Below are 23,738 nucleotides of genomic sequence, written 5' to 3'. Positions count from 1 at the left end.
GGCCACCGCCTCCCGCGCACACACGGCCATGGCGGAGGTGAGTGAGCGGGCCGGGGTAGCCGGCCCCCGCCCGCCCCGCCCGCGCCCTGCCGCCCGGACCCAGCCGAGTCGGGTCCCCGGGCGCCAAGACCCCCGGCCTGGGGTTCGGGAGTCGGGCCGCGGCTCCGCTTCCGTCGGGGCCCGAGGGGTGCGGGGCTCCATCGGCGGCCACCCCCGGCCCCGGCCCCGGCCCCGGCCCCCCCCAACTCCGGCTGCCACATCGCGGGCGGTAATGCGCATGTGCGGCGCGGGGGCGGGGGGCGCGGCGCGGGGAGGGGGCGGGCGGGGGTGAGGCGCGCCCCGGCTCCCCGCCTTCGCCCCCGGCGCGCGCTAACTTGGCCGAGCGCGCCCTCCTTCCGGACCCCAGGCCCCAGCGCGCTGGCCCTCACTCCCCGCGGCGCTGACCCCCGCGGACCCGCGCTCCCGTCGGACCCCGGGCGGGATTGGAGCTCCGGCCCGCGGGGGACGTAGCGCTGCCTTTACCCGCGGCTTGAAGTTACTTCTCCGAGCCTCGCCTGTCCGGAAAGCAGGCCCAAGACCCCTTCCTTCCCCGAAATCCATGGGGCCAGATAGACTTTGTAATTAAGAGTTTTTCCGGCTTGGGGATCTTTGGGGTTTGGAACTGTGATGCTTGAGCAAACTCACCTAGGACCGTCTGGGATACAGACACCGTGTAGCTTCATGTCTGATCAGATCAGGAAGAAAAACTTTCAGGGGCATTTCTGAATGTTGAACAAGACAGTGCGGACCTGCTCTCACCCTCCAGGGCTCTAGTGGGGGTGAAGTGAGATAACGCGCTTGCTGGGGAGTCAGCGCGCGACATTCAGTCTGGGGACGGTAAGCCGGTGCACGGGCTCAGCCGGGAGCGTCCCGGTGGGCGGGGCCGCCGAGACCCGAGACCCGAGACCCGGGAGGAGCAGGCACGCGCCCACGGGGTGCAGCAGGATCCTGGGTTGACCCGCCTGGTCACGGGGCTACGTGGGTGTCCCCACCCCCACCCCCGGCACAGCTGGGTAGACGTTGTGGAGGGTGGTGACCTTCTCAGGGGCAACAACAGGCCCTGCATTTGCGCCAGAGGGTGTGGGCATCTCAGCGCAAGGCCAGGCTTCCCCAGCCAGCTCCTGCCTTATGCTGTGTTGCTGGACCCAAAGGGTCCTTCCAGAGTAGTTCTCCTTCCTTGGGGTGTTTAGGGAAACAGGCCTCATGGGGGCGGTGCCTGGACTTGTGGATGGAGGCAGAAGCTAGGTCTCACGATGGCCCAGCACGGGCGTGGTGTGCGCGTCTGGCTCAGGGGCCAGCATTCTTGGCTGGGCAGGTAGCTGAAAGTTACAGGTGGATGGGGCAGAGTCCCCAGCCAGCCTCTCCTGAGAGCTGCTGGGTTTGGCTGTTGACTCTGCCTTGTCAGGGCGGAGCCCTGGAGCCCCCATGGCAGCCAGGTATGGGTGCGCCCACTACTTCTGTGTACAGTTTGGGGTGGTGCCTGTTGAGTGAGTTTGAGGTGGTTTCCTAAAAGAAAGCCTGTGTGTGTGGCTCCATGGCAGGCAGCAGACATGGTCAGAGGAATGCTGGTCTGTAAAGGATGACAGGTGTGCACATGCCAGTGGTGATGAGCGTGGCCAGCCTCCGCCCAGGATACCTGTTGTGGCTCTGGACCTCTTACTCTGTGTGACCTTGGGCTGGTCACTCCCACTGAAGTGAGGAGGTCTCAGGAGATCTTGGCTCTGAGCTTGCACAGGGAAGCTGAACCCGATGCAGTCACTGAGAGCCAGCTGTCTTGAATCTGTTAAAATGGCGATTTGTAACCAAGCAGTGGGTACCTGTGGTTATTGGCCATGAGCAGGGTGAGAGGAGACGCTTCGTACTGTTTTCCCCACAGCACCAGCTCAACTCTGAAAAACGCAAGCACACCATCTTTGTCTTGGGTCTTTGTTGTCCCGAGATAAAGCATGTCTCCTTCTTGGACCCTCAGCCTTGTGGTGTGTTCCCCCCCCCCCCCCGGATCTCTGATCTCCCCTCACCCTACTCCACCCCCTGGCTCCTTCTGTTTCCTCGTGCAGTCTCTGCCCTTAGAGGGACTCGCTGCGTGGTGCTGTCTGCTGCCCTGCAGGCCTCTGCCATGGAGGCCTGCCCTGATCCCCAGCTGTGCAGCTCCCTCTGCTTTCTCCCCGCAGTGCTGTGCGGGTACACTTGTTACTTGTTTGTTAACTGTGTTCATCTAGACTGGGACTTGTGGGTGGACAGGCAGAACCTGTTTGTTGATTAGCTACTGTGCACTCGCTGGGCCCAAAGGGGTCAGAAGGAGGGATGAGGCGCTAGGCAGTCCAGCGGGGCCACACGCCTCTGCAGGGTGAGGTGGCTGGAGGGTGTCCTGGTTAGCTACTGCTGCATGGTGAATCACCTCAAAACTGTTTCTCAAAGCAAAGATGGCTTTAATTACCTTTCATGGTTTGAGCGTGGACTGGGCTCAGCCAGGCGGTTTTCACTCTGGGTCTCTCACGTAATTGTGGTTGGTTGGTGGCGGGGCTGAGCCAACTCCAGCGGAGGAAAGCTTCCTCATCCAAGTGTGGCTGTTGGTGTGGCCTTTCCCTGGGGCTCGTGCTTCCTCATAGTGTGGCGGCTGTTGGAAACTGCACTGCATGTCACAGACTCGTCCTGGAGGTCACGTCCTGGAGGTCACGTAGAACCCCTCCCACCACAGTCGCTGGCCCAGCAGGGCACTGGGAGGGGGCGCGGAACCCCGCCCAGCTCTGAAGGCACCTCAGTGTCCCTTGCCTGAAGGAGGAGCGTCTGGCTTCTCTCACTGAGCACCATGTTCTCCAGCCGCAGCGAGCATCAGCGCCTCTCTCCTCCTCGTGGCTGAGTGCTGTTCCCGCTGATGGTCATTAGGGCTCTGTCCGCCATTTGCCCCTGTGAATCACACTGCTGAGAACATCTGTGAGCGGGTTTCAGCGGAGTTGTGTGTTTTCATTTCTCTTGGGTGTTCCCTCTGCCCTTCAGCTCCCCAGTGCGGCCCTGTGATGTAACAAGAGAGACTAGGCGGCACATGTCACGCGGGAGAACTCGGGTGAGGGGTGGTCAGGGCTTGGGCTTCACGGCATCTTAACAGTAGATCGTAAGTGTAACTGCGGAGGCCTGACACGGGGCCGGCCGAGGAATCCCAGGGCAGCGCCTCGTGGGGGGAGTAGGGGAGGCCGTCTTTCTTCCCGTCTCCTCTCTGCCCACTTGCCTTCTGCGGGCGGTGACCCTGAGCCAGAGCGGCATGTTTGGGGTGCACACTCGGGCTACTGGGTGTGCACCCCTGCTGGCGTTGCTGAGTCGTGTGGTGCCTCTGGCTGTGGCTTCTGGGGAGCTGCTGGGGTGCTCCTTGGCAGCTGCCCCTTGTCCCGCCCCAGCGCCCCGGCATTGTTAGCTGGCTTCCTGATCACCTGACCACAGCGGGTCCTGGATTGTGTCTTCGTGGTGGTATTGGTTTGCTTTCCTGATGTTGAGCATTGATTTTTCACCTGCTTATTGGCCCTTTGTGTATCTCTTTGGAGAAATGTCTATTCAGATCCTTTGCCCATTTAAAAATTGGGTTGTCTTCTTATTAATGAGTTGTAAGAGTTCTTTGTATGTCTGGACACAAGTCCCTTTTCAGCTGTATGATTTGCAGATATTTTGTGTCGTTCTGTGATTTGTCTTTTTCCTTTCATGATAGTGTCCTTTGAAGCACCAGAATTTTTATTTTGATGAAGTTTGTTTTATCTTTTTTTTCTTCTGTTGCTTATGCTATTTGTGTCTTATCTAAGAAACCATTGCCTAGTCCAAGGTAACAGAAGATTTATCCTGTTTTCTTCTAAAAGTTTTACAGGTTGGGCCCTTACGTGTAAGGTTTCTGATCCGTGTTGAGCTAGTTTTGTGTGTGGTGTGAGATAGGGTTGACTTCAGTGTTTTGCATTTGGACGTCCAGTTGTCCTTACACTATTCGTTTGAGAAACTTTTCATTTCCCATTGAATTTTTCTGTCACCCTTTTCGAAATTCACTTGACTGTAAATGTGTTTATTTCTGGATTCTCAATTCTGTTAATTTGATCTGAATATCTAGCCTTCTGTCAGTACCACACTGTTTGGATTGCTGTAGCTTTGGAGTACTTCTAAGATCAGAAGCTGTTCTTCGGTTTCAAGATTGTTTCGGCTTTTCTGGGTCCTGAGTTTTCATATGTTGTTTGCAATCTGTCAGTTTCTACATCGAAGCCAACTGAAATTCTGATAGGCGTTCCCTTGAATCTGTAGATGAACTGAAGAATATTGACATCTTAGCAGCAGTCAGTCTTTTGAGCTATGAATATAATGTCTTTCCATTTCTTTCGGCCTTTTAATTCCTTTCAACATGTTTTGTGTTTCCCAGAGTATTAGTTTTGGACTTCTTCTGCTAGATTTATTCAGAAGTGTTTCATTCTTTCTGCTGCTTTGTAAATGGAATTGTTCTCCTTGCCTCCCTTTTGGATTGTTCGTTGCTAGTATGTAGGGATAAAATTGACTTTCACTTGCTGCTCTTGTGTCTTGCAACCTTGCTGAACTCGTTTATTGGTTCAGGTTTCTTTAGTGTCTTCTGTGTCCAAGTTCATGACGCCTGCAGAAAGAAGTCTTTCCAGTTTGGGTTCCTTTTATTTCGTGTTCCTGCCCTGATGGAACCTCCATTATGACGTCAAGCAGGAGAGGTGCCCCTGGTCCCGGGGAGGCCCCGCCAGCCTTTCCTTCCGAGGTGCTGGAGCTGGGGTCCTGTCATGCCTTCAGCGGGGAGCTCCTTCAGTCCTAGTCCGTTGAGTGTTTTTAGCGTGAAAGGGTGTTGAACTTTGCTGAATGCTTGCCCTGCCCCGTCGAGGTGATCACCTGGGCCTGTGCTCTGGTCTGTGATGGGGCGGGTGACTCGCGCTGACGTCTGTGTCCCTGTGATGAGTCCCTCTCCGCCGCCATCTCCAGGGCGCTGTGTTGCTGAATTCCCTTTGCTGGTGTTCTGTTGAGGGGTTTTGTGTTTCTCTTCGTGACAGGTGTTGGTCTAGTTTTCTTATTCTCAGTACACTTCCGAACATGGAGATGATGATACCCGTTATAATGCTTTTATTTGCGTTTAGGAAAAATCTAAGGTATAGTTTATATACCTCAGAATACACCCATCTAAATTGTTTCATTCAGTAGTTTTCAGTATGTTCACAGAGTTTTGAAACCTTCACCTTCATCGAGTTCTAGAACATTCCACATCCCCAAAGGAAGCCCTGTCCCCATTATAGTCACTCCCCCACCATCTCCCTCAGCCCCTGACAGCCAGGAGCCCCCTCTCTATGTGGACTGGCCTGTTCTGGACGTTTCACATCCGTGGACTCACACGCTGTGTGTCCTTCTGTGTTTGCTTCTCTCACTGAGCGCCGTGCTCTTGGGATCCGTCCACGTGGGAGCGGGTGTCAGGGCTTCTCTCCTTTTTGGGGCTGAGTAATATACTTCATCATACGATGGACCACATTGTGTTTATCTGTCACCTGCTGTTGGGTATGTGGATGTTTACACCTTTTGACTGTTGTGAATCACGTTTCTGTGAATGTGGGTTTACATGTTTTAGAATGGATGTATGTTTTTGGTTCTCCTGGGTGCGTACGTAGGAGTAGAATTAATTACTGGTCCTTGGTAACTTTTTACCTTTGGAGGAATTGCCAGACTTCTCCAAAGCAACTATGTGCCTTTTGAAGGCCAGGTTTCTGGAGGCTGGGACCCTTTTGAGGTGGCTTTTGTGTTGACATGGCCTTAGTGTCTGCCTGCTGGGTGGGGGCCAGTGTGAACTCAGCTGGGTGCCGGCCACGCCAGGCTCACCCTGGCCCTTGGGTGCTGTCTTCCCACTTGGAGGTGGCGCCGAGGTTCTGGAGCTGCCACGCGTCCTCTGACTCAGGAGCCAGGAGTCCCTTCTCGAGGCCGCACACCCAGTCCCATGTGTGGAGCCCCCCCCCCCCAGCCCTTGGGGACCTGATGTCCCCAGGGAGCAGGGCTCTGACCTCGAGATGGTGGCTAACCTGCTTTTCTTCTTCACAGGCCTCCTCGCTGGAGAGGCAGGGCCCTCGCGTGGCCTCCTGCCTCTCTCGCGGTCTGTGCCCCACTGAGCCTGGCTTGCAGACAACAGCAGGTACCTTCCTCGCCCTGCTTCTTCCTGCGCAGGGCACCAGGGCCTCTGCTCTGTGAGAGACGGGATCTCACTTGGCCTGACAGAGCCCCAGAGTCCAGGACCGGGGTGTGCGGGCAGAGTGGCCCAGACTGTCTCCCTAGTCTCCAAGCAGTCCCTCTGGGAGAACGCACCCCCAGGTCCCAGAATCTGTGTGTGGTTAGCAGGCGGGCGCTTCTGCCAGGAGTCGTTTTGTGGGGCGTTCCCATGCAGTGGGCTGACGTGCTGACCACGGCAGGCACAGACACGCCTCGCCGCGTGTGCACACATCTGCACACCTGCACAGGCACCTGCGTGCACACGTTGTGGGCCTCGTCCCTGGTGGCGGCTGGGCCCCTGGGTTTCCTCCACTCGGTCGTCCTCAGCCTCAGCATGGTGGTTGGGACAGTGGGCAAGGAGCTCATGCAGGCTGCTGTCCCCTCTGCAGTGGTGTCCATGGGCTCTGAAGACCATCAGTTCAGCCTCACAGAGATACTCTCACAGAGCTACAGCCTCCGGGAGGAGTGTGAGGAGGCCACGAGGGTCCCGGAGAAGCCGGAAGAGGAGCTGGAGAAGGACCTCGTCTCCCAGGTACTGGGCTGGGCTGTCCCCTGCCTGGGTGGGCGGGGAAGGACCTCATCTCCCGGGTCCTGGGCTGGGCTGTCCCTGGCCTGGGTGGGCGGGGAAGGGCCTCGTCTCCCGGGTCCTGGGCTGGGCTGTCCCCCGCCTGGGTGGGCGGGGAAGGACCTCGTCTCCCGGGTCCTGGGCTGGGCTGTCCCCCGCCTGGGTGGGCGGGGAAGGACCTCATCTCCCGGGTCCTGGGCTGGGCTGTCTCCCGCCTGGGTGGGCGGGGAAGGACCTCATCTCCCGGGTCCTGGGCTGGGCTGTCCCCGGCCTGGGTGGGCGGGGAAGGGCCTCATCTCCCGGGTCCTGGGCTGGGCTGTCCCTGGCCTGGGTGGGCGGGGAAGGGCCTCCTCTTCTGAGTACTGGGCTGGGCTGTCCCCCGCCTGGGTGGGCGGGGAAGGACCTCATCTCCTGGGTCCTGGGCTGGGCTGTCCCTGGCCTGGGTGGGCGGGGAAGGGCCTCCTCTTCTGAGTACTGGGCTGGGCTGTACCCCGCCTGGGTGGGCGGAGCACCCTGGGCAGCTTCACAGCTGACCACTCGACCAAGTTAGTCTCCAGGCTTCTCGGACTCCACGGTGACGAGAGCAGCCCATGCCCCTGTTTGCAGAGGGCCAGACACTGTGCTGGGCGCTGAGGTCAGGATGGGCCAGGCCTGGTCCCGCCTTCATGGAGCATGAAGGCTCTAGGCCAGAGGGGTGGCTGGACAGTAAACCCAATATTCTCAAACTTTTTGGTCTTGGGAACCGTTTTGTGCTCTTAAAAACTATTGAGGATCTCAAGGAGTTTGTTTATGTAAGTGACACAATAAAGCTATTGTTAGTAGTAATAACATATTTTTATGAAAGTGAAAAATAACTATTTTCCAAAACAAAAAAAAAATTAGGGAAAAGAGTGGAATAGTTTTACATTTTTGTAGATGTTTGTGAATGCTGTCTTTTGAAGCAGATGTTAGCCTGTTGTGATTGGTTCTTTTGGTTGCACTCTAGCCTCATGAGTTTGTCTTGGAAAAGGGAGGAGTATTCAACAGTCTTTTCAGATAACTGTGGATATTCTTTGGTGCTGCACCAAAATTAAGCAGGTGGTTGTTTTGTGGAGTGGATGCAGTAGCCACGCCTGGTGCAGTTGCTGTCCTTGGTGTTAAGGCCCAGTGGCCTTGAACTAGGGGCGGCTCTCCTCTGGTATGGTCTTGTCACCTGCTGCATTGATGAGTCGTTTGCAGGGTGTTGGCTCAGTGACATGTAGCTCTGTCATGGGCCGACAGAGCTCCTGTATAAAAGCTAGAAATCCTACATCTGTTAATACTGCAAACTGGGGCTTAAGATCTCATGTCTGGTAACACCATAAACTAGGGCTTAAACAACAGGACTGTATTTTTTTGCTGTCTGGGAGGCCGGCAGTCCCAGACCGAGGCCTGGTGGGCGCCCCTGGTGGGGCCTGTCTCCCGGCCTGCGGATGGCCGCCTTGTCACTTGTCCCCACGTGGAGGAGCGAGCAGGCTCTCCGGTGTCTCTTCTCCTGAGGACACTAGTCCCGTTGGATCAGGGCTCCGTCTGAGAGGCTGCATTCACTCTGGTTATTTCCATAAAGGCTCCGTCTCCAGATACAGTCATGTTGGGGCTTCATTGCATGAGTTTGCGGGGACACAAGCGCTCAGTCCGTAACACGTCGACCCTGATCTCACCAGGGGTCTTCTGAGTACTGAGACTTGTTAAGGCATCACCGTGGGGCCTTTATTCAGCTTGGTGCTGTGTGCCACTTTTGCCTGTTTGGTCTCATAACCAAAGCAAATGTCTTTTCTTCGAAAAAGAAAAACCGATGGAAAAAACATTCAACTTGAATTCAGAACTTCTTGAAGCTAACCAAAAAAAATTTAGCTATTCGTTAGCTAAATACCTCATGTGAATTTTTTTCATGTATAACTTTTAAAAATTGATTAAGAAAAAGAAAGAATGTAATGTCCAAAGTAAAAGCAGAAACACCTGCTTTTTATATAATCTTCCAGCAGGAATTGGGATTATCGAGTTCATGTTGTCACATCCAGGTTTTCCAAAACTAGAACTTTCTGCTCAAAAGCTCGAGTTTCACTCTGGCAGCAAGCACAGTCAGTGTTTTCTCCAGAAGTCTAGCTCCCGTGGCTCATGTCCGAGACGTTGGCTGCCCCGTGCCCGGCAGAACGCAGCGTGCGCCCGGGTCTCCCGCTGGGCATGCAGCTCGGTGCCCTCGGGGCGCCTCCCAGTCTGCACCTTCCTGGGCTGCGTGTTCCAGCTTCCTGCTTCCTCCCGCAGAAGAGTGAAATGACGTCTGCCTGGGGAGAGATTTAACAAAGTCCACAGTTTTATGTGGAAATTACAGGATGTTCTTAAGTGCGAGTGAACTCGCCATCCCGTGGCATGCTCATTGGTGCTGCCTGGGGCAGCCTCTGCTAGTCTGCTTCAGTGCAGGTGCCAACGGGTATTACCCTGGAGTTGCCTTCCACGTGGACCTGAAGTCCCCCGGGGTAGAGGGATGGGGTGGAGGCCTGTCCAGGAGGCTGGCAGTGACCCACCCGGTCAGGATGGAGCACGGTAGCGGCCCTGCCTCGAGGAGTCAAGGTTTACATGCGGGCTGAGAAATGGGTTTGAAAGCAATACTGGAGTGGGCGGTGGTGATGGTTTTTGTCTCTCCCTTCCCAGACTTGACTTCTCGTTCCTGTTTCTTGCGGTGTTGTGTTGGCTCCACGTGTCAGAGCAGCGTTCGCTAGCCCTGCTGCTCTTCAGCCTCCCTTCTGGATCTGGTTGTGGTGGGGCTGCTTTGTCCCCGCCTTGTTGGCCCAGCGAGGGGCAGCAACGCCCATCTCTCAGTCTACTGAGGTTTTTCAGAAAGTCAGAAGTGATGTTGGTTTGACCAGATACCTTTTTACAGTCACTGAAGGGCCGTTTTTTCCCCCTCTTCTGGTTTATTTCCAGACTCTGAGTGTCCAAGTGTTGCTTGAACGAAGTTTGCACAGGCCTGTGCCGGGCAGTGTTGCCCAGGGAGGGGGGAGTGTGGGCTTCAGACTGTGAGACCACTGGCTCCACCTTTGAAGGCGGGTGACCTTGGACGGACAGCTGACTTCTCTGGGCTTGGTGTCTCGTTGGAGCCCCTCCTGGGCTGTAAAGGGGTCCTTAGATGAGTGGCTGGGCTTGAGGTCTGGCTGGGGTGAGTTACTGTGACTGGTGTGGGGCAGATGTGCTAAGAGGTGGGGAAGCAGAGCCCCCAGAGCAGCCCCTCCTGATGGAGCCCTGTCCCCCCAGAGTGGCGACATGCCCCTTGAGGAGCTGCTGGCCCTCTATGGCTATGAGGCGTCCGACCCCATCTCGGAGCGCGAGAGCGAGGGCAGCGATGCCACAGCCCCCCTCCCGGACATGACCCTGGACAAGGTGAGTGGAGTCCCTCCCTGGACCCCATGGGGGCATTTGGGGTGGGCGGACAGGAAGGCCCTGAGAGGTAGACGTGGTGAGTACGCGTGAGGCCTGTTCTTCTGCCCGGCGTCCCAGCTGGTGCAGCCACAAGGAGGGGCCAGGCCGGAGAGAACCCCTGGCTGAAGGAGGAGCACAGTGCAGACTGACCTGGAGAGACGCAGCCCGGGTGCTGGTCCCAGGTCCTGGGCAGGTTGTGCTGGGTCAGGAGGGAGGGAGAGCCCCTCAGGGAACGGCTCTGACTGTCCTCAGTCCTGGGCGGAGGTGACATCCCCTCTGGGGCTGCAGGGCTGTGGGCTTGGTCCCCTGGCTCCCTCCCAGCCCCGTGGAAGCCCTCGGTGCCCCTAGAGGGAGGTGCGTCCGTGTTGCCACCATTACTATTGTCCTGGTCAATGTTATTTGAAATCATTAAAGCAAATTGCAAAAATGTTCTTTACTCTTTTGTTAAAAGGAACAAATAGCGAAGGATTTGCTTTCAGGGGAAGAAGAGGAAGAAACACAGTCCTCGGCCGATGACCTCACCCCATCCGTGACCTCCCACGAGGCCTCCGACCTTTTCCCTGATCAGAGTGGATGTAGGTCCCACCCACTTGTGCCCCTGGGTGGGCAGAGGGAGGGGGTCCCGGCTGCTGGGGCACAGCCCTGGGGGAGCTGCTCCTGCCCCACTGTGCACTGAGGCTGAGTGACCTGGTTCACGTGAGCAGGGAACCTGTTGGGTCCTGTAGCCGGAAGTCCCTTAGACCCGGGCAGTGTCCTCAGACCGTGCTCCCCTCCACTCTGCCCCTGTGTGCCTCAGCAGAGGCTGTGCCGGCAGCGTGAGGCGTAGGGGGTTGGCCTGGGGTCCACGGTCCTGCTTCTGTGCTCCTTGTCTGGGCACACATCCCTCACGCCCCATTGTCTGGCCAGGGCTGGGGTCCAGCCGCCTCTCAGGACGGTGGAGAGTTGGGTGGAGGCCCAGGGGTCTGCTGGCCGGAGCAGGGGGTCTCCACCCAACTCTCCCATCTACTCTCCATCACTTCCTCTCTCTCCCCAAAGCCCGCTTCCTGGCTGATGCGGACAAGGAGCCTGGCTCCTCCACCTCATCAGACACCGAGGAGGACCCACTTCCCGCCAACAAGTGTAAGAAGGTGTGTGGCCTCGACCACGGTGTTGGGGCCTGGAGCCGGGGAGGGGGCCCTGCTGCCTTGCCCCATGACTGGCTGTGCCAGACATACAGTCAGTCACACCCACACACACCTGCTCCAGGACTAGGGTCCGCAGGCAGGGCGCACAGACTGACCCAGGCCCAGCTCTGGGCAGCAGCCCCCTCAGTGCCCCTGTCCACCCTGACTCCCGGGCCTTTGTCTTTGCAGGAGATCATGGTTGGGCCTCAGTTCCAAGCTGACCTCAGCAACCTGCACTTGAACCGCCCCGCTGAGAAGAGTAAGTGGGCCTGGAAGCTGGGGGCGCAGGGGAGAAGAACTGCAGACCGCACTCCCTCAGGAAGGGGTGTGCGGTCCCAGCCCGGGTCAGGGGCCCGCCTGGCCTGCCAGGCAGTCTGGGGGTGGGTGTCCTCTCCCTGCCCCTCCCCGCACCCCAGGGCTGCTGCACCTGTTCGTTCATCTGGAATTGGGGGGGGGGGGATGTGGGACAGAAGAGGGAGACGAGGACTCAGAACAATCGTCAAGGCCTCCTGGGGCCAGAGGCCGGGGCATGGGGTCTGCGGGATACGCTTGCTCTGTAAAGGGCAGGGGCCAGGAAGGTGCGGCTAAGCTGGGTGCCAGGCAGTGGACATGAACCTCTGTGAATCTGGTGGTGCGTAGGACCCTCCCCCAGAAAATGTGCACACGCCTTAGCCACTCCCTTGGAGGATCCCGAGCCCTAGAGTCCACGGGCTACCCTTGCCTCTCCCGCACGCCCGCCCTTGTGCCGTGAGGATAGGAGCGGGCCTCTCCCTCCATGTGGCATGAGACCGGACCACCCGTGCGGAGCGTGCACCTTGTGCGCTGGGGTGCGGGTTCATCCTGCGGCTGCTGGGCGTTAACAGTGGTGTGCGGTTGTGGCTGCGAGTGTCTCTGTGTGTCTTTGCTGGACACGCTCTCCCTCCTGGGGAGCTGACTGTGAGTCATCGGTGGGCGATGCCCCCGGCTCCGCCAGCAGCGTGGGGATTCCCATTGCTCCGCACCCTCACCTGCCCTTGGTGGTGTGTGTCTGGTGGGTTTCAGCCCTTCTGGTGGGTGTGGAGTGGTGCCCGCTGTGCTTTAACTTGCGTTCGTTCACACGCAGGGCCTGCTCAGGCCTTCCCCCTTTAAGCTGGGCCACCCTTCCCCTGGAGCGGGGGTCCTTTCTGTGCCCCACGTGTCAGCGCCTTGTTGGCTGTGTGCGCTGCGAGCGCTTTTCTGCCCACTGGCGGCAGCTTTGCTTTCAGTGAAGCCCAGCTGATCTCTTTCACCCGTGACGTGTCTGCTTGCTGCCTAGGCGTCTGCGTGTTTGAAGATACGCTGCTTTACTTCCCCCTTACGCTGAAGTCTGTGGTCTAGCCTGATTTCTTCTAACGGGTGGTTGGAGGTGTGGGTCAGGGTTGGTCCCCGCTCCACGCGCTGCACATGGAGAAGTCCCTCCTCCCCCTCTCTGAGCTGGAGTGGTGCCTTTATGGGGTGTCTGGGCACACGTCTGCTTTTTCATGCTTCTCTTCCATTGTTCTCTTTGTGTCTAACCCTGGGTCCCTGCCACTCTGCCTGAATTGTTGCAGCTTTGAAGTAAGTCTGAGACCTTTGTAACTTTCATTGTTTGTGCACAAAAGCTTTCAAATAAGCTGTCGTTTGCCTCAAAAATGCCTGCTAGGATTTTGATCAGAGTTGCACTGGATCTTTAGAATAACTTGGGGAGAACTGATATATTAACAGTGTTGACCCTTCCAGTCCATGAATATGTTTGGGTCTTCTTCAGTTACGACAGTGTTTTAGGGTTTTCAGTGTGACAGTCCTGTGACCCTTGCTGGCAGAACTGCATTTTATTATTTTAATTGATCTTGGACACAGTGATTTGGCTAAATTCACTTACCAGTTTTTGTACTTTGTGGATGCTTGTGCACGTCTCAATGCACACATTGCATCATTTGTGATACTGTAACTTCTTTCTCTGTGACCTCTGTAGGTGGTGTTTCTTTTTCTTGCCTTATTGCACTGATTTTCCCTCCAGTACAGAAGTGAGAAGTGGTGATGGGGGCTCCTTTGTCATCTTCCCAGACCTGGGGGGACGTGTTCAGTCTGTCCCCATTAAGTGCGATGTTGGCTGAGGATTTTTGTAGATACCGTTTATCAGGTGAGGGAGTTCCTCGCTGTTCTTTGTAGCCGACCCATTTTTGCCATGAATTTTGTCAGGTTATTTTTCTGCGTTTCCTGAGATGGTCCTTTCTGTCTCTTGCTCTGTTAACGTAGAATCCTGATATTCAGGCCAACTGTGCATTCTGGAGTCAGCGCTGCCAGGTCACGAAGGAGCGTCATTTATGGCGTGTGTGTATAGTCAGTTCTGTACTTGCACCTCTGCGCATGGCTAAAACATGTGTAAGGCCAAAGTTAGCACTGGCAGTGCTTTCATGGTCCATTGTGGAAACACACGTGTGCATAAGGTGGAAAGCTTGCGGTGTGGGTGCGACGTGTGCCTGGCCAGGGTCAAGCCAGGAGATGCCTCCCTGCTCTTTCCAGTTCTCAGCTGCCAGCGTGGTTCACCCACTGGTATTTGACACTGTGCTTTCACATTTTGCTGTTTGTTGTGATTTGCTGTTTGAAAAGGCCCCCAGCGTGGGGCTGAGGCCTGGTGTCCTGAGCTCAAGGAGGCTGTGGCCTTTGTTCACAAGAGAGTTACTGGGCTGTTGGCTGTGAGCTCAGGGCTCCTGTGCTAAATAGGGCATCTGTAAACAGACCCGCCTTAAACAAGGGACTGCTCTGCCTAGAGGCTCTCAGGCCCCAGCTCTGCACCCCCTCCCCCCGCCCCCCAGGGCAGCGCACCTTGCCTTTCTGACAGGAGATGAGGTGTGCTGTTCACCCCTGCATCCGTTCTTCGATCTGCGGACTTTAGGGTGTTTGCGAGTACATCCATGGCGACCTTGGCCTGTCTTCCTTCTTTTTTGTCCTTGCTAGGCTTTAGTTTCAGGGTTCTGGGTCCACATGACGTGTGTTTGGAAGAGCCTTGTTCTGGCATCTGGAAGAGTTCCTTCCTGTAAGGTTGTTACTATCTCTTCTTTAGGTGCCTGGCGTTTAGTTTAGTTTTATTTTTGTGTAAGGCTTTAATTATGAATTCAGTTTATTTAATATCAGCGTTTAGAGTTTCTCTCCCTGCTGTGATGAGTTGTATTTCTGAGAAGTTTATCACACTCACCTAAATTGTTGGCTTTTTTGGCAGAAAGTTGGTAACATCCTCTTATTTCTTGGTGTGTGTAGGACCTATAGTGCTGTCCCTTTTTTGAGTCCTGATACTGGCAATTTGTGTTTTTTGCTTTTTAATTCCCTCTTGATGAGTCTCGTTAGTGGTTTGTTCGCGTTGCTACTCTTCAGGAGGAGCTGACTCTGGCTTGTCGATTTCTCTGTTGTCTGATTTCCACTTGACTGATTTTTGCTTTCATCTTACTTCTTCCTGTCTCTTCAATTTCATTTTGTCCCCTCTGGTTTCTGTTGCGACGCCTCCTCTGCCCCGTGGTTATTTAGAAGTGTTCCGCTAACTCTCAGACGTTTAGGGTTTGCTTTTTACCCTTCTGCTACCGAGGTCTAGTTGGACGCCACTGTGGTCAGAGGCCGTGCTGTGACTCGGCCTCTGGAGTCAGCTGTGGTGGACGCGCCCCGTGCTGTCTGTCTGTCTAGTGTCTCTGCCTCTCTGTGTTGTGAGATTTGAAGTGTGGTTTTGTGAATAGCGTGTGCTTGGGTCTGATGTGTTGTCTGTGTGTGACCTTTGGTCCAGTGCTCACGTCCCGTGTCGTGGAGCAGAGGGCTGGCGTCTGCCGGCCTCTCAGTGTTTGCGACTTGTCTGCCTGTTCTCCCTTCCTTTGTGTTGTCTTGGCTTCTTTTTGGTTCATCAGGTAGTGTTACTGTTATTCCTCCTCTTGGAGCTCTTCAGCTTTCATTTCTGTGTGACTGTTTCAGCAGTTGCCCTGGTTTCGCGGGCAGATGCAGCCTGGCCCCAGCTCTCCTGCCCTGGGTGCTGCCTGCACTCGTCCCGGGGTCCCGGCACTGGCCGTCCTCTGCCACAGCTCCAACCGCCCGGGGTGGCCTCATCAGTGTGTCCCGTCCATGCTCAGGGCGATGAGTGCTTCCAGCTTTTGTCTGCCCTAAAAGTATCAACTTTGCTTCAGTTTTGAAGGCTATTTTCATGGGCGTAGATTTCTAGGTTTGCAAGCTTTATTCTTTCAACACTTAACTACATAATTTTGTTGTCTTTTGCTGTCTGTTGTTTCTGTTAAAATCAGCCGTCTGTCCTCTTTCCTCTGAAATCGTGGTCAATTTTTCCGCACGTGCTTTTCCTCCTGTTTCTGGCATTTCGGCTCTGGCATGCCTCGACGTGGTTTTCTGTGTGCTCACCCTGTCTCTGGGCTCTGTGAGCCAGTGCCATCAGCCCTGCAGAACTCCTGGCCCTTACCTCTTCGGGTTTGGTGTCGGCCCACGCTTTGTCCTCGTGCTCTGTGACTCTTGCGCGTGCCCCAGACTGTGTTCTCTTTAAGCTTCAGTTTGATTTTTTAAATGAAGTTCTTTCTGCTCTCACTGACCGTGTGCTCTGCTGCTGTGAGCATGGGTTCGTGAGTCCGCACGCTAGTCTCCAGTCCTGGAGTGTCCGTGGGAGTGGGTCTCAGTTCTCTGCTGGTGTTCTCCAGCTTGCCAGTCACGTTGCCCTTAGCCCTGTCATGTTTCAACACATTCGTCACAGTTATCTCGGAGTCCTGCCTGCTCACTCTGGGACTGGCTGTCGGTGGAGCTCCATGTTGTCACGTGATCTTCCTCTCCCCTCCATGCGGCTGTAGTGGAAGGCGACACTTTCTCTGCAGAGGGGCCTGCAGAGGGACTGGGTCTGAGCCCTCAGTCCAGACTGGGCCTCGGTGTGGACTTGGGAGATAGAAAGGGGAGGCCACTGGTCCCTCGTCCACTCCCCGCGAGAGGGAGGCTGGCATGGGGCTGCTTTCCACTTTTGGGCCCCTGCACCGGGTGTTCTGTTTGGAGCTTTGGTCCCTGTGACCCTCCCCTGGATGATGGAGAGGTGCTGGCACTGGGGCTGATCCAGGCCTGGCCCTTCTGCCTCTTCCCCGCCTCGGCCTTCCCTCAGCTGGACGCTGCCCCTTCTTGTCCCTCTTTCGTGCCCCTGCCCTACTGCTGCCCCAGGGCAGGACCCCCTTGCCTCCCCTCCCTGGCTTGTGTGATGCTGGGTTCGAGGGACTATGGCAGCTGGAGGAGCTCTTGTCCCAGCGAGGTCACTGGGGCCACAGTCAGGACTGGACCTTCTTGCTGTTCCCCTGAACTCGTCACCTCCAGCCCCTCCTCACAGGCCATGCTCAGAAGCCCCCCCACCCCCCCACCCCTCCCCGGCTCAGGCTGTGGCTGCCTCCTCCAGGAGGTTGGCTCTGGTCCTGGCTGCGCAGCACTCCTCTGGCCTCCTGTTTGTCATTACCTTGCAGGGCAGGGTGGTGGCGGGCCCAGGCTACCAGGCGGACACTTGTCCTCTGGAGGGGCTGAGTTGACCTGCCCTCAGAGGGGAGTGTGTAGCTGAGATGCGGGTGCAGACCTGGGCCTGTAGCCTGACCTTGGCCCCTTCTGCAGTCTATGAGAACGAGGACCAGCTGCTCTGGGACCCCAACGTCCTTCCCGAGAGGGAGGTGGAGGAGTTCCTGTACCGGGCGGTAAAGCGGCGGTGGCACGAGGTTGCCGGGTCTCAGCTCCCAGAGGGAGAGACGGTGAAGGACAGTGAGCAGGTGGGGCTGCCTGGCCGTGCAGAGGGGCCACAGGCCTCCAGGGCCAGGCCGCGGCAGAGGTGAGGGGAGGGCGGGCACAGAGGGCCTGGAGTGTGTGGAGTGGTGGGGGGCCTGCCATGAGACTCCCACCCAATATGGACCAATGTGGTCATGAGTTCAAGTGAAAGCCACTTGTCCTGGGGAAACGGTGGGTGCGGACGCCCCTGCTGTCACTCCGGGGTGAGCAGGTGGGAGAGTCAGTGAGACCCCCATCCCCAGGCGCTGTACGAGCTGGTGAAGTGCAACTTCAACGCAGAGGAGGCCTTGCGGCGCCTGCGGTTCAACGTGAAGGTGACCCGAGGTGAGTGTGGCAGCCCCGGTGCCCCCGCTGCCCATCCGACCCCGCTGACCCCGCTGCCCCCTCCTTGCAGACGGGCTCTGTGCCTGGAGCGAGGAGGAGAGCCGCAACTTTGAGCATGGCTTCCGCGTGCATGGGAAGAACTTCCACCTGATCCAGGCCAACAAGGTGAGCCCCGTGGTGGGGCGGGGCTGGGGCTCCACGGGTGGGGGGCCTGGGGGATGGCACTGTCAGCTTCCCCCCACTGCAGGAGAGGGTCGTACCTCCTGCGTCCCGGTGACGCCTGTGGTTTCCTGCGTAACAGTGCCCAAGTTGACGTCTTGGTGGGGCTCTGGCTCTCTGGCCTGTAGCCCTGGATGTCTGTCTGGTTCTGCTCGTGGCTTGTCTCCCAGCAGCTGTCCCTCCTTGCCCTTCGCCCCAGTCTGTTGTCCTGCCCTTCTGGGCCCAGCAGCCCTGGCCCTTCCCACTCTTCGCAGGACACAGCGGTGGGGAAGTGAGGTCTGGCCAATCCCAGCCTCCTGTCTGGAGCCTCAGCTCTCCTCCTGGGGGTCGGAGAGGATGAGGTGCCGCTTGGGGCTGGTGTGGGGACAGGGACGGAGCTCGCCCGAACAGACCTGGTGCTGTCCAGGCAGCACTTAGTCCTCTGGTAAGACTGGTGCCCGGCAGCCCCCCTGCGCCTGCCCCGCGGTGCAGGTGGCTCCCGTGCAGAAGCCCATGGCATCTGTCTTTGTTTCTTTGACCCCCTGAATCCCACACACCCTCCCGCCCTGCCAGTGCCTGGTGGCTTCCCATGCCTGGCAAGTCTCTAGTCTGCCTCGAAACTGGCCCCGGGAGGCTGCACTGGCCTTCCTCCCTCCTCCTAGGAGGATCAGTGGATGCGGGGTCTCCCCAGGGAGACCGGACAGCCTACATACGCCCCTGTGCCTGGCACAGGTGTCGGGCCCCCATCCTGGGAGGTGGCGGGTTCTTGCTGTCTGTGGTGGATTTGCCACTGTGGGTGCTGTGGCTGAGCCTCTGGAGTGGGGAGACACCCAGTCGCCGCTGGAGATATGCGGTGGCATTGGGCTCATGCCAGACACAGGCTGGTGGTGTCACCCTCGTCTTCCCAAGGTGTTGGCTTTCTCATGCCACGTGGTACGTGACCTCAACCTGGGTTCATGGACCCTGAGTGCCCTCGCCCGGATGGCTCTCCCTTGGAGTATCAGTGATGCTTGTGCTCTCCGGGCCAGGACTCTGTCCCTGTGGTCTGCACAGGGTCACCGTCCCCACTCCAGTGGGCCTGTGAGGAGCCGGGCACAAGTGGACACAGTCTCCCTTGGGGGCCCTAGGTCTGGGGCGAAGGGGCTGAGCACTGGCTGTGTGGACCTGGAGCAAAGAGCAGGAGCAGTGGTGGGGCCCTGGGGGCACGTTGTACTGAGGCCGAGGGGCCGGAGGCCAGGGGCAGGGTCTCGCTTTGTCCCAGAGCAGAGGGTGCCATCACCCACGCCTGCTGTCCTGGGTGGCGGAGGGCCTGGGCAGGTGGGGGCCGGGGAGCTGAGCCCAGCGCCACCCCCAGGTGCGCACGCGGTCCGTGGGCGAGTGTGTGGAGTACTACTACCTGTGGAAGAAGTCAGAGCGCTACGACTACTTCTCCCAGCAGACGCGGCTGGGCCGGAGGAAGTACGGCCCTGCGGGAACCACGTGCGTGTGAGGCCCCGGGACGGGGAGGGGGAGGCACTTCCTGCCCGAGACAGCCCCCTGCAGCCCATCACACATCCTCCCCTGCAGGGACGTGGACCAGGATCTGGACGGTGCTGACCCCGATGGCCCTGGCCGCCCCCGCTCCTCGCCCCCCCTGCCCGCTGCTGCCGACAGCCTGGGCCCCGAGCAGGACCCGCTGGCCCGGATGCACGCAGGTGAGAGGGGACCCCTGTTCTTGGGGCCGCCGCCTCACTGGCACCCCAGCCGGGGCTGCTGGGCCCCGGAGAGTGGCATCTGGGATCCCGTGCCCCTGCGCCCCCACCGCGGTCTCACGGGTGTCTCGTGGGGGGTCACACACGAGCTGTTCTCAGGGCTCCTTGGCTCTCCATGTCAGGGAACCATGTGTGGCCTGGGGTCCAAAGTGTGGGCTCCGCTCGGCCCAGGTTGGGAGCTGAGCCTCCACCTTCACCTGGGAGACCTGGTGGGTGGGAGCCCGCTCCTGCGTCCTGGGGAATGGAGTAAGACGAGGCCTGGTGGCGACTTCAGCTTCTGAAGGCGACCACAGAGGGGACAGGGGCCTGTGCTCTCTGGGTCTGCTGGACGTGGACATGGGGTTTCTGTCGTCCTGGCTGCAGAGCTGGGTTGGCTCCCTGGTGTGCCCAGAGCTCCTGCTCCCCCGCCCTGCTGAGCCTGCGTACTCTGTTCTGTCTCAGCCCAGGTGCTCCTCCAGCTGATGGGTTTCTGTTGGGTCCATGTGTATTTTACACATTCGTGTGAAAGCATCCTGTGAGGAAGGGTCCTGGGCATTGCTGGGCCTAACAGGCTGGAGCCCCATGCGGGTGGCAGCCTGCGGTGAACATGGGACGCTAGGCGAGCAGGCCTTGGGCATGGGTGCCACCGGAGCCTGACGGTAGCCGTGCTCTCCCTGCAGGGCCGCCGAGCGTGGGCAGCACTTCCGACAGTCCTGGCGAGCCTGGGGAGGTCCTTCCGTCCTTGGAGCCTGGGCCCTGCTCCATCCAGCAGCTGGATACACCCCCGCCTATGCCCTTGCCTCAGCGGCCCCCAGCCCTGGCTGAACCAGCCTTCTACCCTACTGCCACAGCCACTCCGGAGCCTGGTGCCAGCCCCAGACTGGCTGTGGACTTGGCCCTGCCTGGGGCCCTCCCCGAGGAGCTGCCCCTCATCTCCAGCCACGTGGACATGGACGAAGAGCCCGAGGAGGCCGTGGCCCCTGCACAGGTGGCCTTGTCGGTCACTGAGTTTGGACTCATCGGCATCGGGGACGTGAATCCCTTCCTGGCTGCCCACCCAGCATGTCCGGCCCCTGGGCTGCACTCGGAGCCCCTGTCACAGTGAGTGCGGCCCCTTCCCCTGCCCGCACCCCGGCTGCCGAGCCCCAGCCACAGGCCAAGCCGAAGGGGGGGGGGGGCGTTGCCCGCAGAGCCCCAGGGTGGCCTGGCCACGTGGAGCAGGCTGTTTGTTTCTTTACTTTTATTCTCTACTTTTAATTTGGCTTATTTATTTTTTTGACTAGGTAATACATTCATATGGTTCAAAATCCAAAAAGGTACAAATGGGGCCAGTGCCAGGCTCCCCACCCCCACCCCAGCCACCAGCCCTCCCCGGGCGCCAAGGACAGTGCTGCCTTGGGAGGCCTGTCAGCACGTGCAGGCACCGTCTGCTGGGGGAGGCAGGGTCGGGGGCCACGTTCCAGCCCCGGCGCCTGAGCTGTGGTCCATGGGGCTGGACTGAGCCTGTCCTGTCTCTCTCGGTCTCCCCCCTGCAGCTGTAACGTGATGACCTGTTGATCCCTGGCCACAGGCGGGCGTGTGTGGCCCACACTGGACTTGGGGTTGCCACAAGGCCTGCCTCCGTCAGTCTTCCCAACCCTCCCCTCCTCGTGGGCCTTGAGCAGTGCCTCCCCTGCTCAGAACACTTCAAGGACTGGGGTGAGCGGTGGCCCCTCCCTCCCCACACGCATGGCACTGCTCAGCTCCAGGTGGCTGTGCCCACCAAGGGACCTATTGGATGGCTGGGCACAGAGGGCTGCCCATCCCGCCCACCAGGGAGATGCAGAGAGCGGGCAGGACGCCGCCCCCACCAGCAGCCTCCGCCGGGGCACCCGTTGCACTCTGCTCACCCGACTCCCTGCACCTGGCTGGACTGCGGGATGCCCCAGCCCAGGGTCAGGGGCAGCTGCTACTCGGTGCCAAACCCCGTGGGGCACAGAGCCATATACCTCGACGTCAGCCTGCCCCGCCCTCCACCTCTGCCCGCTCTCTCCACTTCAGGAAACGCCGCACTTTATGCCCCATCCTCCCTTTCTCCACCTGGGGCCCCTGGCAGCCTCAGGCGTGGGTCTGAGGAGACGGGACTCACACCCCCTGGCAACCAGGGCCCTGTTGCCTGCAGCACCAGGGGGCGGCTCCAGCCCGGTCCCCTGACCCCGCAGGTCCTGTTTCTGTTGAGGCTCCCATGAGACAGCCTGGGGTCCTGGTCCTCCTCCCTCATTTTATTTATGTTTCTGTTTACAAATTGGAGTGGGGTCCTCCGGGGGCAGGGCAGTGCTCCAGGCCCTGGTGTCACCACAAGAGGACGTGGCTGGAGCCTGTCTGCAGGCTGGACTTAACCACACCTCTCTCCCACAAGGACCACACTGTGAAGTGACGACTGCCTTGACCCCGTGCTGTTTTATTTATTAAACTTGATTTGAAGCCCGTGGGTGCGCGTGGTGCATCAGGCCGCTGGGGCTTGGGAGCTGCTGGGGCCACAGCAGGGGCAGAGCTGGGAGGGGCCCACGTCCCAGCAGGGAGGCTGAGGGCAGCGGTGGGGGCAGGTTCTGTTCCCGGTCTGCGGCCCTGGAGTCTTCACAGCCACCGTGTGACTGCACTCCAGCTGGGAAGGGATCCAGGGAAGGGATCCGGGTGGAAGGCGGATCAGGAACCGGCGTCAGGGCCGGTCCTTGCAGGGCTGGCTGTGCCAGCATCCAGATGAGGGACTAAGGACTCACTTCTGTTGGAGCTTCTGCTTTGGTGCTTTGGAGGAGCTGCGCCCCATGTCCTGGCCCCTGCTCTCAGGGGAGCTCTGCCCTCATCCTCATCTCCATAGCTCTCTTGTGACGCCTCCCGCTGTGAGCAGAGTGTGGCCTTTTCAGGTTGGCCTCCTGCCCTTGGTCATGTGCGTCTGAGTTTCCTCCAGGCTTTTCATGGCTTCCAGCTGATTCCTTCACGCAGAGCGACATCCCCGTCTGGACGGACCAGGGTGCTTACCTGTGCACCTGCTGATGGGCTCCCGGTGGTTTCCCTGTGGGCCGCCGCGGGCGGGTTTTTGTTTGGATACAGGGTCTCACCTCAGTTGGGTGAGGACCAAGGAGCTGAGCTGGGTGGTGATGTAAAGTTTTGTGAGGACCCTCCTACCTGTCGTCCGGAGCGGCTGCATCGTTTGTGTTCCTGCCCGTTGCTCCCTGACCCCCTCGGGTTTGGGGTTTGGCTGTTCTGCCCAGTGTTTTCCCCAGCCACTCGGAGGTGGGCGCTCACCCTTCCTGTGGGTCCCGGGTTCCGAGGTCTCGGTGAAGGGAGTTGGCTGTGATGCTTGGAGCCCTCCTTGGTGGGAAAGTCCTAACGCCTTTGTTTTTCAAGCACTTTTTTTAAAACTTCCTTCAGCATTTTGAAGATGTTCCATATATTCCTGGCTTCTCTTGTTTCTGAAAAACACCTGGTCACTCTTACATGTGTTCCCAAATACACGTACGCGTTTTCTGACCGATTTTCTTTGTTTGGTGGTGACGCACCTGGTGTAGCTTCCCCCATGAACCTGAGGGTGGATGCCTTCCATCAGTGTGGGGCCGTCCTGGCCAATACCTGTTCCAATGTCTGCTGCCCCTCAGTCCCCCTGGTCCCAGGTACACGGGGAAACCCTGATGTGCACGGACCACGCGTCCCTCTGTTCTCTCCCACCTGCCCTCTGCTGTTCTGGGGTCTCACTTGGTCTGCCCCACGGCATCGTCAGCGCGTTTGTTGTGTATTTTAATTCTAGTATCTGCACTTGTGTTTTTCATTTATTTGCTGAAATGCTCCAATTTACATCTGTGTGCGTGTTCTTTATCCTTTTTATAAAGTTCCTGTATAAGTGTGCTGTTTCAGCATCAGGATCACTTCTGGAGATGATTCTGTTACTACTCTTCCCCCCACAATTACAGGCCACAGTTCCCCCTTTTTGGTGGTTGTCTGTAAACGTGTTACTTCCATCGTGTTGACTCGGATCCCACCAGCGCCCTGCTGAGCTCCCCATGCCTGCGTGCCTTCCTCCCACCAGCCGGGACCCAGTCGTGCCCCTGTGGTGGTGGCAGGTCAGCGCCGTGCTGGGGTGGGGGTCACTCTTGCACCGGCAGGGGAGTGTCCAGGGCGCAGGAGCAGACTCCGGGGCCAGGGTCATCGTGACGTCAGCGCTCTGCTCCCTCTTCCTCACTTGCTTTGCGCTCGGCCCTGCATGGTGCCTGAGGCGCCACCAGAAGCCCCAGGACGCGA

General features: G+C 58.3%; 1 protein-coding gene across 2 annotated transcripts; it reads left to right on the top strand.

Annotated features, from left to right (window-relative positions):
- Nucleotides 1-21,931, top strand: MIER2 (MIER family member 2). Of its 2 annotated transcripts, XM_064479590.1 has the most exons (15): nucleotides 1-37; nucleotides 6,100-6,190; nucleotides 6,654-6,796; nucleotides 10,100-10,225; nucleotides 10,716-10,839; nucleotides 11,300-11,391; nucleotides 11,617-11,686; nucleotides 17,044-17,195; nucleotides 17,454-17,535; nucleotides 17,606-17,700; nucleotides 19,088-19,212; nucleotides 19,300-19,427; nucleotides 20,144-20,564; nucleotides 20,747-20,779; nucleotides 20,999-21,931. In XM_064479590.1, exons 1-14 carry the CDS (start codon nucleotides 29-31, stop codon nucleotides 20,748-20,750), a joined length of 1,662 nt encoding a protein of 553 aa, XP_064335660.1. In that variant the 5' UTR covers nucleotides 1-28; the 3' UTR covers nucleotides 20,751-20,779; nucleotides 20,999-21,931. The 2 variants fall into 2 exon arrangements, with proteins under 2 accessions (XP_064335660.1, XP_064335659.1); XM_064479589.1 differs by lacking the exon at nucleotides 20,747-20,779.
- Nucleotides 21,932-23,738: the final 1,807 nt, after the last annotated feature.

Source organism: Camelus dromedarius, chromosome 27, assembly GCF_036321535.1.
Source record: "Camelus dromedarius isolate mCamDro1 chromosome 27, mCamDro1.pat, whole genome shotgun sequence".
NCBI classification, from domain to species: domain Eukaryota; kingdom Metazoa; phylum Chordata; class Mammalia; order Artiodactyla; family Camelidae; genus Camelus; species Camelus dromedarius.
Note: the sequence above shows the minus strand (reverse complement) of the source record. Positions and strands in the feature narration are given on the sequence as shown.